The sequence below is a fragment of the Terrapene carolina genome, unplaced genomic scaffold (assembly GCF_002925995.2).
Source record: "Terrapene carolina triunguis isolate 2854851 unplaced genomic scaffold, T_m_triunguis-2.0 Scaffold580, whole genome shotgun sequence".
Classification (NCBI taxonomy): domain Eukaryota; kingdom Metazoa; phylum Chordata; order Testudines; family Emydidae; genus Terrapene; species Terrapene triunguis.
Genome location: NW_020664931.1, coordinates 3,425,674 through 3,440,254, shown reverse-complemented (window position 1 = coordinate 3,440,254; position 14,581 = coordinate 3,425,674). Strand labels below are relative to the sequence as shown.

At 42.5% G+C, this 14,581-nt stretch overlaps 1 protein-coding gene across 1 annotated transcript; it reads right to left on the bottom strand.

Moving 5' to 3' along the window:
• Window positions 1–5,250: 5,250 nt before the first annotated feature.
• Window positions 5,251–14,298, bottom strand: CUNH5orf49 (chromosome unknown C5orf49 homolog). The gene is made up of 3 exons (XM_024216060.2): window positions 14,128–14,298; window positions 9,271–9,387; window positions 5,251–5,566 (listed from the first exon to the last, which is right to left on the bottom strand). The coding sequence occupies exons 1-3, from the start codon at window positions 14,296–14,298 to the stop codon at window positions 5,387–5,389; spliced, it is 468 nt and encodes a 155-aa protein (XP_024071828.1). The 3' UTR covers window positions 5,251–5,386.
• Between the last annotated feature and the right edge of the window lie 283 nt (window positions 14,299–14,581).

The following is a 14,581-nucleotide window of genomic DNA, read 5'->3' as shown; positions in this document are numbered from 1 at the left end:
ACTTTGAGAACACCGGATGAGTTCAGTGGGGAAAAAATCTTCCAGCCAGGCTAGATTGTTTCCTTTATGTCCAGTGGTGTGTAGTTACTTGTGGAAATAGTAAAGCCGACGTACAAAGTTAAGCAAGATTGACCCTAATTACTACAGATGGCAGGTGACCTAAGTCAGAGGGAAAATTCCTATAGTTTTAAAACAAAACAAAAATACAACTTTTCTTATTTTGTTAAAACATCCACCTCCTCTAGCATAGGTTCTGTTTTTTTGTTTTGTTTTCTTCTGAGGGTACATCTACACAAGGATAAAAACCCACAGCTGGCCCAGGTCAGCTGACTCGGGCTCACAGGCTTCGGGCTCTAGTCTGAAAAATTGCTGTGTAGATGTTCAGGCTTGGGCTGGAGCCCCTGCTCCGGAACTCTGCAAAAGGGAAGGGTCCAATCCAAGCCTGAATGTCTACTTAGCAATTTTTCAGCTCGGAGCGCAAGTCCGAGTCAGCTGACTTGGGCCAACTGCGACTGTTTTATCCCTGTGTAGATGTAAGCTAAATGTCCCTGTTGATTGCCTTTGAAATGCAGACATCTGTCAGAGCTGCCAACCAGTACCCAGATGTTTGAGGTTGATGCTCAGAGCTGTAAAGACATCTAGATTTTATTTACCCCAATGTGCTTTCTCACTTTGTCCTCTCCCAATCCTTACCTCACCCCTCCCTGCTCTCACTGGTGTGGGAGCGTGGCACTTTGGCAAATTGCCAGTCTGGTCTCTTTTCTGGGTCAGTTCAACCATCCAAACTCCCCACTCTGCTGGCTCACATAGCTAGGGAATAGAGCTGAGCACCAGTCAGAAGAGAGCTTGTGTTAAAAAGAGCAAGCACTTCACCTTCCCACTCAGACCACCAAGTGAGTGAGTGAAGGTGAGGAATGGACTGTCAGAGAATAGTCTCCCCAGGTGAAGTGAGGGGGAACAAAAGAAAAGCCTTAATATTTGTATTATTATAGCTTCTAGGGGCTCTAGTCATAGACCATTGTGCTAAGCACTGTACAAACCCAGAACAAAAATACAATCCTTGCCCCAAAGAGCTTGCAGTCTGAGTGTAAGACAAGAGGCAACAGATGGAGACAGACAGGAGTCTACAAGAAAACAATGAGACAGTACAGGCTAGCATGATATGGTTGTGGCATCAGCACAGCAGCAGCTTAATGGTAAGGGAAAGTTTGAAGGAGGATAATGTGGTAGTTTTCAGATGTTTGCAGAGAGCTGCTCCCAAGCATGACGAGTAAGGAGGAGGAGCCTGTAGTAGAGGGATGCAAAGAGAGGGGTCATGTGATTAAAGTTATGGGCTAGGAGAATAATCTTTGCCTGATTGAAACTGGAGCAGCCTGTCTTGTCAGTACTTCCCTTATTATGAATATGAGATGCTGCTGCTTGTTTCTCTGACTACCCAGCCGGTGGTGCTGTTGTCAAATGGCTTGATGTTTTGTAGTTTTCAAGCAAAAATCATGTGTAAATGAAGTCAGCAGACTAGATGTGAGGACTAAATCTTGCTCTAACGTATTTCACCAAAAATAACCTGTATGGAACATGGCTGTATGCTCCCTGGCTGTTGGGTGTGGGTGTGTGTGAGGTAGGGGGCTGGGGATAGCTCTTGTGAAAGGTGCTCCTGCACAGTCAGGAAATGTTTCCCTTATTAGGCTTTGTTCTTGTTAGCAAAATATAAATTATGAGAATGAAAAAAAAATCTGAAGGTGCTACCCTTTCACCTCTGCTCCCTCCACCACTCCACCCCTTTGTATGCTTGTTACTTGATTTTCTGCTTATGAAAGCCATGAGCAAGAAGTTTTTTGTAAAAACAGCAGAAGAGTTCAGCTGTGACCACAAAAGGCTTAGAGGCTGTTTCTCAGAAGTGCTGACTAGTCAACACTGAAAATGAAGTCAGTAGGAGCTGTGGGTGTTCAGCCACTTTGAGGATCAGGCCCCTCGTAATTAGAATAATCTTTACTGACTAGGCTGGCTTTGGTGGGGTTTATCGGTTTTGAACAACAGTGATGAATAGTTCTTGTGGATTTTTTTTTTTTTTTTCATTTTTAAACAGCAAAAATTTTGAGAATCAAATGGCTGAATTTATGTCTATTACAACTCCTGATTAGAGAGACAAGGTGAGTGAGGCAATATCTTTTATTGGACCAACTTCTGTCGTTGAGAGACAAGCTTTCGAGCCAGAGAGCTCTTCTTCAGGTCTGGGAAAGCTACTCTGAGCATCACAGCTAAATGCAAGATGGAACAGATAGTTTAGCATAAGTAGTTAATACATATTCTAAGGGACCATTCAATATAACTATGCTAGACACTAAAAATCATGGACTGAACAGAGACACTGTATTTATGGTTTATTAGAACAATCTGTAACCCGCTAACCCGATCTTTTTGTCCTGTGACTGCAGAGGTGTTAACAGGCCACTCTACCTTGAATGATCCCTTAGAATATGTACTATCTACTCATGCTAGACAATCTGTTCTATTTTTTGTTTAGTTGTGATGCTCTGAGTACCTTTCCCAGACCTCAAGAAGAGCTCTGTTTGGCTCGAAAGCTTGTCTCTCTCACCAACAGAAGTTGGTCTCATAAAATATATTACCTCATCCACCTTGTCTCTCTAATATCATTGGACTGACATGGCTACAACTACACTGCATACAACAACTCGTGACTGTCATTTGAAACTGATAATGAAAATATTGTATATTCTGGGTTCAATAAAAACATATGAAACATAATAGGCAACAGGTTTAAAACAAAAGGAAGTATTTCTTCACACAATGCACAGTCAGCCTGTGGAACTCCTTCCCAGAGAATGTTGTGAAGGCCAAGACTATAACAGGGTTCAAAAAAGAACTAGATAAATTCATGAAGGATCGGTCCTTCAATGGCTATTAGCCAGGATGGGCAGGAATGGTGTCCCTCGCCGCTGTTTGCCAGAAACTGGGATTGGGCAACAGGAGATGGATCACTTGATAATTACCTGTTCTGTTCATTCCCTCTGGGGCACTTGGCACTGGCCGCTGTCGGAAGACAGGATACTGGGCTAGATGGACCTTTGGTCTGACCCAGTATGGCCGCTCTTATATTCTTATAAAATTTACACAACCATTTAAGCAGACATTTCAGTACTTTACTCTGAAAAGGAGAGATTTTTACTATCAATTAAATGAGCTTTTAGAGTGAGAGAACTTTTTCAGATGAATACTGTCCAAACCCAAGTGTGTCCTAAGGAGACATGCCAGCCCTTGGTAAGAAACTACAGTATTTAGTGCAAGTTAGAGGCCTCTTCATGTTATAATTTTCTGCTGCGTTGGGTACTGAACCAAACAGGATTTTTCTTGTCAGAACACCAGGTATTTATCTTTACATTTAAGAGCAGCACAGTACCATTTTTCTCTAGTGAGCTTTGAATATTTTTTGAGTCAATTTAATTATTCAGTTGTTCGTTTAATAGTGGGATAACTTCAATAGGGGAGACCCATATTAGAATATCCCACAGCTTAGTGTACTCATCTGACCGATGCCAGAGCCCTGTTGTAATCCCTTCTCCCCTTTGGTGGAACTTGAACCAAAGGTCTCTTACATCCTGGGTTAGTACCCTATCCACTATGCTAAAGATTATAAGGGAGGTCCTTGTCCCCCTACCACTTCACAAGCTGTTTTGTGTGAACTTGTCTGAGGGGCCTGATCCAGTAGGCCAGCTCATTGGCCCCCAGCAGGTGAATGAGGCAGCTGATTGCTGTTCTAGGGCTCAGACAGGAGATAAGTGCCCGGGCACATAGAGTGAGGCTGCAGTAAGCATGTCCAGAGGCAAAAATTTAGGCACCAAGTGAGGTTAGACACCTACAGGGTTAGGTGGCAGCCGAGAGAGTTTTGTGGATTGCAGTGGCACCTAAGCACCTTCATGGATTGCACCCTCACATTAAGATGTTGCAAAATCGGTACCTAAAGTTAGAAACCTAAACTCCTACTTAGGCTCCTATTTGAGTGCCCCAATTTTTAAAAGTGCTGAGCACCTAGCAGCTCCCATTCACTTCAAGTGAAGGGCTTTTTAAGGAGAACAAGCCCATCTCTGCTGACCTATAAGCAATTAACTGCCAGCCAGCCCACCTAGGCAGTAATTGAGTAACAAGCACCTAGGCCTGGTAAAAGGTTACCAGAGTTCAGTTGGAGGGAGGTGATCCTAGAGAGGAGTTTCGTGAGACTAGCAGGGTAGAGTTAAACTCTTGTAGCTTACTAGTGGAAAAAGTGAGTAAAAAGGGACCAAAGGGGAAAAGCTGACTGAAGGCTACAGCTGGGAGAAAAACTGGGAAATCCCGTCCTCAGGAGAGGATGCTTGCTGGGATTAGCCCCAGAGCTTAGAAGAAGGGTTAGATTTGAAGGGCCTATGAAGAGAGGTTTTGTACTGTGTGAAGAAAATTAATAAATGAGACTTCACAAAGGGAGTCTTTTGTTCTCAGTTCCTGGGTCTGGAAATCCTTACATGACTGAAAGAGCGTAGTAGGCCTGCAAGGACTTGCCCATTCAGAGGGTCGATGGAAACATTTTATGAGATGTGTTCTGGTCCAAAAAAACCTAAATAAATCAAAGAGACAAGGTGTGTGAGGTAATATATTTTATTTGATCAACTTCTTTTGGTGAGAGAGACAAGCTTTTGAGCTATACGGAGCTTTTCTTTAACTCTGGGAAAGGTACTCCAAGTCAAAACATGTCGGTTTGGTGTCTTTGATTTGAAATAACTTTTCATTTAAAAATTTCCTTCAATATTATTGTACAAAGTTAAATACTTGAAACCAAAACAAAACCCTTCATTTTGAATTGAATGAAAGTTCAGTTTGGACCCACCCCCCAAATTATTTATTTTTTTAAATTTCCAGTTTGCCAAAAATCTCAACAAATTTTTGTTTTCAGGTTGATCTGAAAATATTTTATATTTTTTTTCTGGTTACAGATTTAGGCACTTGTTTTGGAAAATCTTGGCCTTAACCTCTTTCTGCCTCCGTTTTTTCATCAGGATAATAATACTTCTGAATCTAATAGGAATGGTTGTGTGGATTGTAAGTTGATGTTTGTAAATGCTTTGAAGAAGAAACTTGCTCTATTCTATTGTAATACATTGTCATCATTGAAAATTGGTAGAGAAATTATTTGCAAGATTTTAATGAAATGTCAAGGTACATTTACACTAACATGGGGAAACTGACAGCTGTTGTGGATTCTTTTTTTTTGTATCCAAGTCACACTGACCAGCTAAAGGAAAGTATTACAAGAAAAGGCAAAACAGTCTTCATTTTCTTCTTGCTGTGAAAACTCTGTTGTACTATGTTCATGTTGATGGCTGGGGGGACAGGAGCTTTAGGATGGTTCAAGACTTTGAGAAGGTTTTTCCAGCAAGCAGCTGACTCCATTTTTCCTGTAGAACTCAGCCTGAACACGGTTAATCCTTGCATAATCTCTGATCGACTGCTCTACGGGCTGGTTTATGTGTCTCCCATATTCTGAAGAGGACAAAACAGCAATGGGTCTTGCCAGTTCCTGTAAGAACATTATTTAGATCTTATATTCCTTAACGTATAAACACACATGCAAAACAGTAGAGGAGCCACTGCTATGACAAATATAGATTGCTAAGTCTGGTGTAGCAGCTGGTGACAAGTGGGCCTTCTGCCTAGACAGAACTGTATAATGTGTGTTAGAGCAAGGCACATTTGTTTAGCAGAAAGACAATTACAGTGGGGTTTGGATCATTACTTTATTGTCCAAAATTCCTGACTGAACTTTAACAATAGTGAAAAAACATGAATGCATCACTGAGACAGCAGAATATGGAGATATGCTCTGAATTACTATATACTGATTACATGTACATACCCATATATATATATCCACACCCTAACCATGTGGAGGTGATTTCCATGTCAGTAGTTGCAGACCATGTAATAAATTAATTTAGTATGCTTTTTTGGGTCAGTAGAGAGGTTTTATTAGCTCGCATTTGGGATGACCTGTACAATGCACGTGTGGCTGTGATGCTTGTAATGTTCCCAACCAGTTTTCATGTTCTGCTACCTCATTATACCTTCATGTATTCTGCCCATATAACTTACTGCAAAAAAAGAGTTAATGAAACCTGAGCTTGAAAATATCAGCTCACTGACACACCCGTGGTAAGCAGGAAGCTTTCCCTGGCGATTGTAGAGGACTAAGCCACTGATTTCTGTGCAATTAAAGGTCTCATTTTAAAAAACAATCTTATGGTTATGATGCTGACCTTGTAAATGTGAACTGGCTGTAAATGTAGACTGGTGCAGCATTATTACCCTCCTGAGTCACAGCAACCAGGAGGCTCTGGAGGCAGAAGAGACAGAAAGCTTTCTTCCTTCCTGCAGCTAAAGTGTGGATGGAACATCAAATGTATGAGATAACGTGTATGTTTGTACAGCGTCTAGCACAGTCGGCCCCTAATCCTGGCTGGGGTCTATAGGTGCTACTGTAATAAGAGCTAAAGGATGATACATAAAGATGGAGCCTACAGCAGGGTTAAGGTGACAGCTTTTAAGCACTCTACAAATACTTGATAAATTTGGATCAAGCCCTATACATTAAAGACAACTTTGGTCTATAGACCACTGAGGCAGCTGTGCTCTGCTGGGACAATGCAGATCACAAAGGTCAGGGTCAAGCATTCTCTGGTGAGTTGATCCAACTACAGAGTGAACTTCCAGAGGAGATCAGGCAAAGCGGGAGCCTGACCATCTCTAGGAAATGCTGCAAAACCTTCCTCTTCAAAAATGCTTTGCCAACCTAATGACATTTCCAACAGTGCCACCCCACTTGTACCCCTAAACTCTACCAAAATAAAAGGAAATTAAACACCCCCCAAACCAGAGTTTTGACCCCAAAAAGGGAGATGAGCCAGCTCCTCCATGAAGTCTACTGGGCACTTTACTATTGAGTTTAGGAGGAAGCTGCTCACATACAGAAGAGACACTGGGAGTGTTCCATGACCCACTCAGAATCCCAAGATTCACAGGGCAATCAGAGGTAATTCTCACAGATCTTGGAACTTCCTAACTGAGCATTTGCTCTCCAATGCTGGTGTCTGGGCACCCCTCCCCCCAGGCAGTATTAACTCTACAAGGATCTCTCCACTTGGACATTCACAGGGCCCTAAGTGGGGAACTCTACAGAGAATGGTTTCAGCCTAGCTGTACTCCCCAAACTCTACTGTGCCCTGAGAATACAGAAAATACACAGAGGGGAGACTGCTAGCTCAGGAAAATAGGGGGTGTGTGTCTTTGGGTATGTCTATACAGCAGTTGGGAGTGTTCATCCCCCCTCAGGCAGCTGGAAACATGCTAGCGTTGCTTGAGCTAGTGCACTAAAACTAGCAGTGGACATTGTGGCAGAGGCAGCAACATGGGGTAGCCACCCACGTGGAAGCCTGGCTGACTCCTTGGGTCTGTACTTGGGTGACTAGCCTGTGCTGCTACCTGAACTGCAACATCCACACTGTCTACCCAGTCTGAGGGGCATGGCTTTACTCTTTCCCTGAACCTGGCTTAGGATACTTTGGGAGCGTAAGTCCCATTTACAGACACCACTGATCCACAAAACTCCTGCTTGGCTGTTGCCTAATGCTGTAGGTGCCTAAACTCATTCAACACCTAAACTGTTGCCTCTGGGCACATGTCCTGCAGTCTCACTCTAGATGCCTGAGTGCTTTTCTCCTGCCTGAGCATGTGTACTACTTCCTTGAGATAGGTGTCCAAACACCTCTCACCCTCCTAAGCACCAGTGTGAGTCACAAACTAGGAAGGGTTGGCGTTCGGCTGCCTAAATCACATATGGGGCCCCAAACAAAACTGCTGGGGCGTGGGAGGGGAGACAGACCTCCCCTATAATCTTTAGCCTGGGGTTCTCAGCCAGGATGTGGAAGACCCCAGTTCTCTTCCCTCCACTCCTGCCCCGTCCTGAGCGGAGAAGGGAGTTGAACAGTGAGCTGCCACATCTCAGGTGAGTGCTCTTACCACTAGGTGATAACATTCTTTGGCCCAATACATATTTAAGTATTCTGTTGTTTAATTAAAGTGGAACAACTTCAACAGGAGACAGTGAGGAACCCCTGTCCCAGGGGTTAGAGCACTCACCTGAGAGGTAGCAGATCCATGTTTAAATCCCTACTCCTCAAGTGGAGGTGGGACAGGTTTCCCACATCCCAGTGAGTACCCTATCTGCTAGGCTAGAGGTTATGAGTACCTCCTGTCCCCAGCTGTGTTGTTTTAGGCCTCACAAAAAAATTAGGGAGCTAAGTGCCTATCTGCCCCCTGTTCATGGATTACTAGCAGAGCAAGGCACCCCTGTGCAGCCTGGACTTAGGCACCTATCTCAGAGAGGGGCAGGGCTTAGCATGCCCCCTCTCTGGTTGGTTTCTCCCATTGGCTCAGGTAGGTGGCTCCCTGCCTATTGTGCTGGCTTTGTGTATCACAGGCTAAGGTGTCTATTATGACAGTTCTTAGGGTACCCAAGACAGTTAGTCAACTTGTTACCTCCTGTCTCTGGTGTGAGGGAGTCTTGCTTCTGGTAACTGGGTGTTAGCTCCCTAGCACCATCAGCCTTTCAGCCATTCAAGCACTCTCCTCTAGGCTATGCCAGTGCTGTCTTTGCCTTGCAGGTTAACAAGAGGTGCACCCCAACCCCTGAGTCACTTTGAATTGTTCACCTGTGATATCCAGCCCCTGGTACTGGCTACTCACAGAAATTCCAGATTCTCTGCACCCAAAGGTGCAGTGTATCCCAATTTATCAGTTTCACCAGGGGTGCTGGAATTAGGGGTACTGGGAGTGCAGCAGCACTTCCTGGCTTGAAGTGGTTTCCATCAGATACAGGGCTTACAGTTTTGTTCAATGGCTTTCAGCACCCCCACTATACAAATTATTCCAACACCACTGGTTTCATATTAAACCACTGCTCCTCTAAACCACACAGCGCTTGTAATACGAAGCTTGACAGGTTACAAGCTTTCTGTAGATATCCTAAGTTACTCTTTATAGATAAATATCCTGTAAGACACATTTGGTGTAGTGAGTTTGTCAGGTCTGAGATAAGTCTGCTTTGCAAAGAACAGTGGGCCCCATTGTCAAAGGGTCTCTGTCACATCTGTCTCTCCACATTAGGCACCTAACTCCAGTGTTGTCAATATGAATGAAGCCACTTTAATGTCCGCATATAAACCTTACCTCATCATTAATGTTAAGACCTCGACTATTTGCATGTTCTCTGTCACATCGGTGGAGTTTTTCATTGTAACCCATTGGCCTCTTAAAAATGGAGTCATATGTGGAAACAATCCCTGTCTTGGGATAAAGAAAAAAATATGATTAACTTACAGTGGTGTTTAACACTGTGAGTTAGAAAATAATGTGGTAGAACTACTAACTGGTGCATGTGCAGCACTAGATGCTGTGAAGAACATCTGTTATTAGCAACATTTGGGGCATCCCTTTGAAATAGTCTGAAAAATTGTTACAATTCTTTTGGAGTATAAGCTTTCGTGGGTGAATGCCCACTTCATCAGACACAAGTACTTGCGTCTGATGAAGTGGGCATTCACCCACGAAAGCTTATGCTCCAATACTTCTGTTAGTCTTAGAGGTGCCACAGGACCCTCTGTTGCTTTTTACAGATTCAGACTAACATGGCTACCCCTCTGATACAATTCTTTTGTGCATTTGGCTTGTCTGTGAAAATGTGAAACTAAAACAACTTCTACATTATATGTAAAGACATTGGCAGAGGATTTTTCAGAGTATTTCATATCACTGTTTCCCCCTTTGTAATTTATAGTAACCACATGGAAGCTTAAATCGGTTTCCTTATTGGACTGTTTTCCTTCAGCAAATGCATACACTTGATTAAAGAGACATTCTGATTGAAGAAAATGAAGAGAGAAAGGCAGCTTTGAAGTTCATTTTGAAAGAAATAGATATTGGAAGTAGCCTGTGAATCAGCCTTTATCTTCAAGTTAATGCATAAACACACAGTCGCCACCCCTCCAAGAAACATAAAAATGATTGTATTTAAAACATCTTTTCATATGAAAATCTCAGAGCGCTATTTAATTAGTGTCTCCAGTGAATCCCAGTCTTGCATTTCCTGATGTACCGAAGACTCCCACTGATTGCAACACCGGTTCTCTATATACAAGAAGTGAAGCCTTGAGTCCTTGAAGTCCCAAAGTGCTAGGTAATGCACAATTAGCTACACACACTAGAGATTTATTATGGTTTACAAATACTAAACCATGTATGATTCAGAAAAAAATATTTGAGAGAGGAGAGGAAAAGACCTTTTGCAATATACTAATAATTACTTATGAAAATCATCAAAGGCTCAGCACTTTGACTGGAGAAGATTTCAACCTATCACCCTGCTCTTGTGACACATGATCTAAAAATCTGAAAAAGTGAAACTTAAAAAACTTCAATCTTCATTTTTGGCTCAGCAATGATGTAGTTGTAATTAGGCTTGGAAGGATTAGATTTTTATAGGTAAATGTCAGTAAACATCAATTTCACACATACAAGCTGACTAAATAAATTCCATCAATAATAATTGAAAATTACAGATTGGCAAAGTAAGAAAAGTGCTGCTTGAGAACTTTACAGTTTGACTTAAGGATATTTACTTTGTATATTTTCATGTGTGGTGTTGACAATTTGTGGGTTTAATGGCTATAAAGCTTTAACTTTTTGAATATCAATGTCAGTCATTAAATAATTGTCTGACACCCTCCCCTCCAGTTTCCCACAAGTGTGAACATTTACATCAATAAATATAAAAAATGCTTAAAGTCCATAATTTTGTGCAACTGTGAAAATTTAAATAGATTTAAAAAAAAAAATAAACATCTATTATCTATTAAACAAAATTCTGCCAGGCCTCATGGTACTTTAGAAAACTGAAGCATGTTCTGATTTTTATATATTTTTTTCTGTTTTATAACTATTTATCTCTAAAAATATTAAAGTCAGAACAGTACTAGATGGTTATAATGGTCCCAGTGAAAGGAAACTTTTGGCACTGCCTTAACTATGGTGTCACTAGTGCACCCCTATAATAATAGGGTTACTCAATAAGGGAAATACACTAGTTGGTGTTCAAGAGGAGGGGCTGTTTTGTTTTTTAATCTATTCTCCTTTTCACTTCTCAGAGGCGATGAGACTTGCAGAATTCTAGGTGGTGATTTGTCCTCTCCATTATTGTACTTCACTATAGCTTTTCCTTTGCTCTCCATATTTTATTTAGAAGCCAAGTAAAGATCTACCTCCTGCTGGTTAAAAAGAACTACTGCATTATTCACTGACTCACTATATCAATGAAGAAAATCCAGCCTTTCTTGGACTTGAAGGTAGACAGACAGCCTATTATGGTTAACTGTAATTCTGTCCTAGATAATCTGTTTTGAGCAGTTCTGCCAGAATTATCCCACCTAATTGTGCAATGTCTGGCTTGTTATTTTGTCTCCAGATACTTTACTGGTATTAATGGTAGTCATTTCCATCAGTTGCTAAATGCTAGGGTAGTAGGCCTGTATTTTTAATAACCAGTCAGAATGAATGAATCATGTAAAATGGACAAGCAATCCATGTCTCAGGTGAGCATTTCCTATGATCTGGCTTAATAAAATCAAGCACTTGTAAATCACTTTGCAAACATTAATTAAAGTCCACAGCATGCCTATCAAATAGGCGTGGATGGGGAAATGAAACACACACTGTTTACATGAATTTGCCCAAAACCAGAAAGGGAGTCATTGTCAAAAATGGGATTAAAATTAAGGATTTCCTGTCTTCCAGTCATGTTATCAGGCCACTTGCCCATGCTTCTGTCTACCTCAATCTCTGAATTACATTTGTCCACATATCTATTCAGGGGATACCATCATAGGACCTAATCACATCAGCCACACTATCAGAGGCTCATTCCCTGCACATCTACCAATGTGATATATGTTATCATGTGCCAGCAATGCCCCTCTGCCGTGTACATTGGCCAAATCGGACAGTCTCTACGTAAAAGAATAAATGGACACAAATCAGACGTCAAGAATTATAACATTCAAAAACCAGTCGGAGAACACTTCAATATCCCTGGCCACTCGATTACAGACCTAAAAGTCGCAATATTACAACAAAAACACTTCAAAAACAGACTCCAACAAGAGACTGCTGAATTGGAATTAATTTGCAAATTGGACACCATTAAATTAGGCTTGAACAAAGACTGGGAGTGGATGGGCCATTACACAAAGTAAAATTATTTCCACATTCTTATTCCCATTTTTGTCAAATGTATTTGCTAAGTGAATTTTAACGTTTTGGATTGAAATGAGCAATTCGTTTCACACAGATGATTAAGCCACACTCTAAGGCAGTTCAGTGCCTAAGGCTATGTCTACACTTAAGACACTACAGCGGCTTAGCTGCAGCAGGGCCATTATAAGTTTCAGTGTAGACACGACAGTGATGGGAAGTATTCTCCTGTTTGCTTTAGTTAATCCATAAGAGGTGGTAGCTAGGTTGACAAGAATTCTTCCATTGACCTAGCCATCTACATGAGGACTTAGGTCGTCTTAACTACGTCGCTCAGGGGTGTGAAAAATTCATACCGATGAACCATGTAGCTGGATTGATCTAATTTTCTAGTGTAAACCATGTGGGATGGAGGGAGGCACCCAACTCTGCTTGGGATTCTCAGCTATGAACTCTCTCCTGGAGTCAGATGCCTCTTGCAAGAAGCTTGGGGAGGGGGGCCTCCATAACTTCCAGTCCAGTGGTTAGGGGACTCACCTGGGATATGGGAGACCCCCAGTTCAAGTTCCCTACCGCCTGAGGGGGGAAAAGATTTTAACAGCAATCTCCCACCTCTTAGGTGAGTGCCCTAACTGACTGAGTTTAGGTGCCTACAGGGTTCGGCGGTAGCTGAGTGGGGTGTTTTGTGAATACCAGTGGTGCCTAAATCTGGGCCTACATCCCTTTGTGAATCTAGCCCACAGTAGTAAAGTTAACCATGTGCATGAATGTTTGTAGAATCAGGGCCTTACTGATGTTGAACTACTTTCCACTTCTGAACCAATATGGAAACTATTTCTTAGACTGCAATCTCTGACAGCACAGACTTCTCAGCAGAAATTGGGCAGCTAATCTGTGCCAAATATTGATAGTACTGAGATATTTTTCAATAAAATCACTATCTAAAGTATGTTTAGAGATTTAAACAGAGGACAACATTCTGTTTGTCAATTCAATATGTTTTGTTGAAATTCACTCCAACTCCTTTCTGTATCACTTTACCCATCTAGAAAATGTGGGTAATACCTTTTGTCCTCCAGCAGTGTTGTAAAAATTAATTACACTTTACAAAGAACTTTGAAAAAGAAAAGTGCTATGTAAGTGCTAAAGTGGACTTTCCAGCATAAGGCAAAAGTGTGACATTCTCGTGTGGTTGATTTGTGTGCCTTTAAATATTGGCATCAAATTTCAGATGGTTGTGTTGTCATCATGTCTATTGTGACTAAGACCAACCCACCGCAATCTTATTAGATGCAACTACATGGTCCCAGATTGAATGAGACTGCATAAAAGTGCCCAAAAGCTGAACTTATTATACATGCCCTTTACTAATTTCTCTAGGGCTCAGTAAATCACCATATAACCAATTATTATTTTTTTGTAAATTATACCCTAAGGAGCAAACAAGATTTTCCAGGTGCTGAACATCCTTGTTGATATTAATTGCTTTGCTTAGGAGGAATGATGAGTGCTGACCACTCAGGGGCCCAGGCTCTGCAAATTTAAGATTTAAGGGTGGGGAGTGAAAGCCAAGAGTGCATTTTCCTTTCCAGGTGAAATGTACAAACATCTACTTACTTCCTTGCACATCCCTGTGTGTGTGATGTTTCTGCTGCCCCCTGCAGCCTCTTCGCTTTCACTCCTATGCCCCCTCCTTTCTTATTCCTCCTCTTTTCATTCCCGCTCCCCAGCCCCGCTCCATGCTGTCCTTTCCGCGCCCTGCCCCTTTCTCCTCCCCCTCACCTTGAACTCCTGGTGGAAGTAGCTGTGCTCCGGGGGGTCCCTGCGGCCGGGCGGGATGTAGCTGAAAGCGGACAGGGCGGAGAGCGGCAGCTGGTGTTTCCCTTTTGTCTGCTCAGCTGATTTCTCCTCCCGCTGCCCGTCTGGTTCCGTCCCCTCCGGGGTGCGCAGCATCCCACGGCCAGAGCCCGGCCCGCCTGGGGCACAGAGCAGGGAGGTCCCGCTGTTGCCGGTATTTCTGCGTTCCGTGGTTACTAGGAAACACGCTTAGTATCCAATTGTGAGGTCACACAAAGGGAGTGGGAGCGGGAGAGGGAAATGAGTGGCGCCGTTAGCCACATAACAAGCTGTAGCGTGTTGGCACCAAAGGGAATCTCCAGAGGTAGGGAAGTTGTGCCCAGCAAAAAGCTCGCAGGGTGCGGGAGGTTTTTCCCCATGTCTTCATTTGTCCCCACAG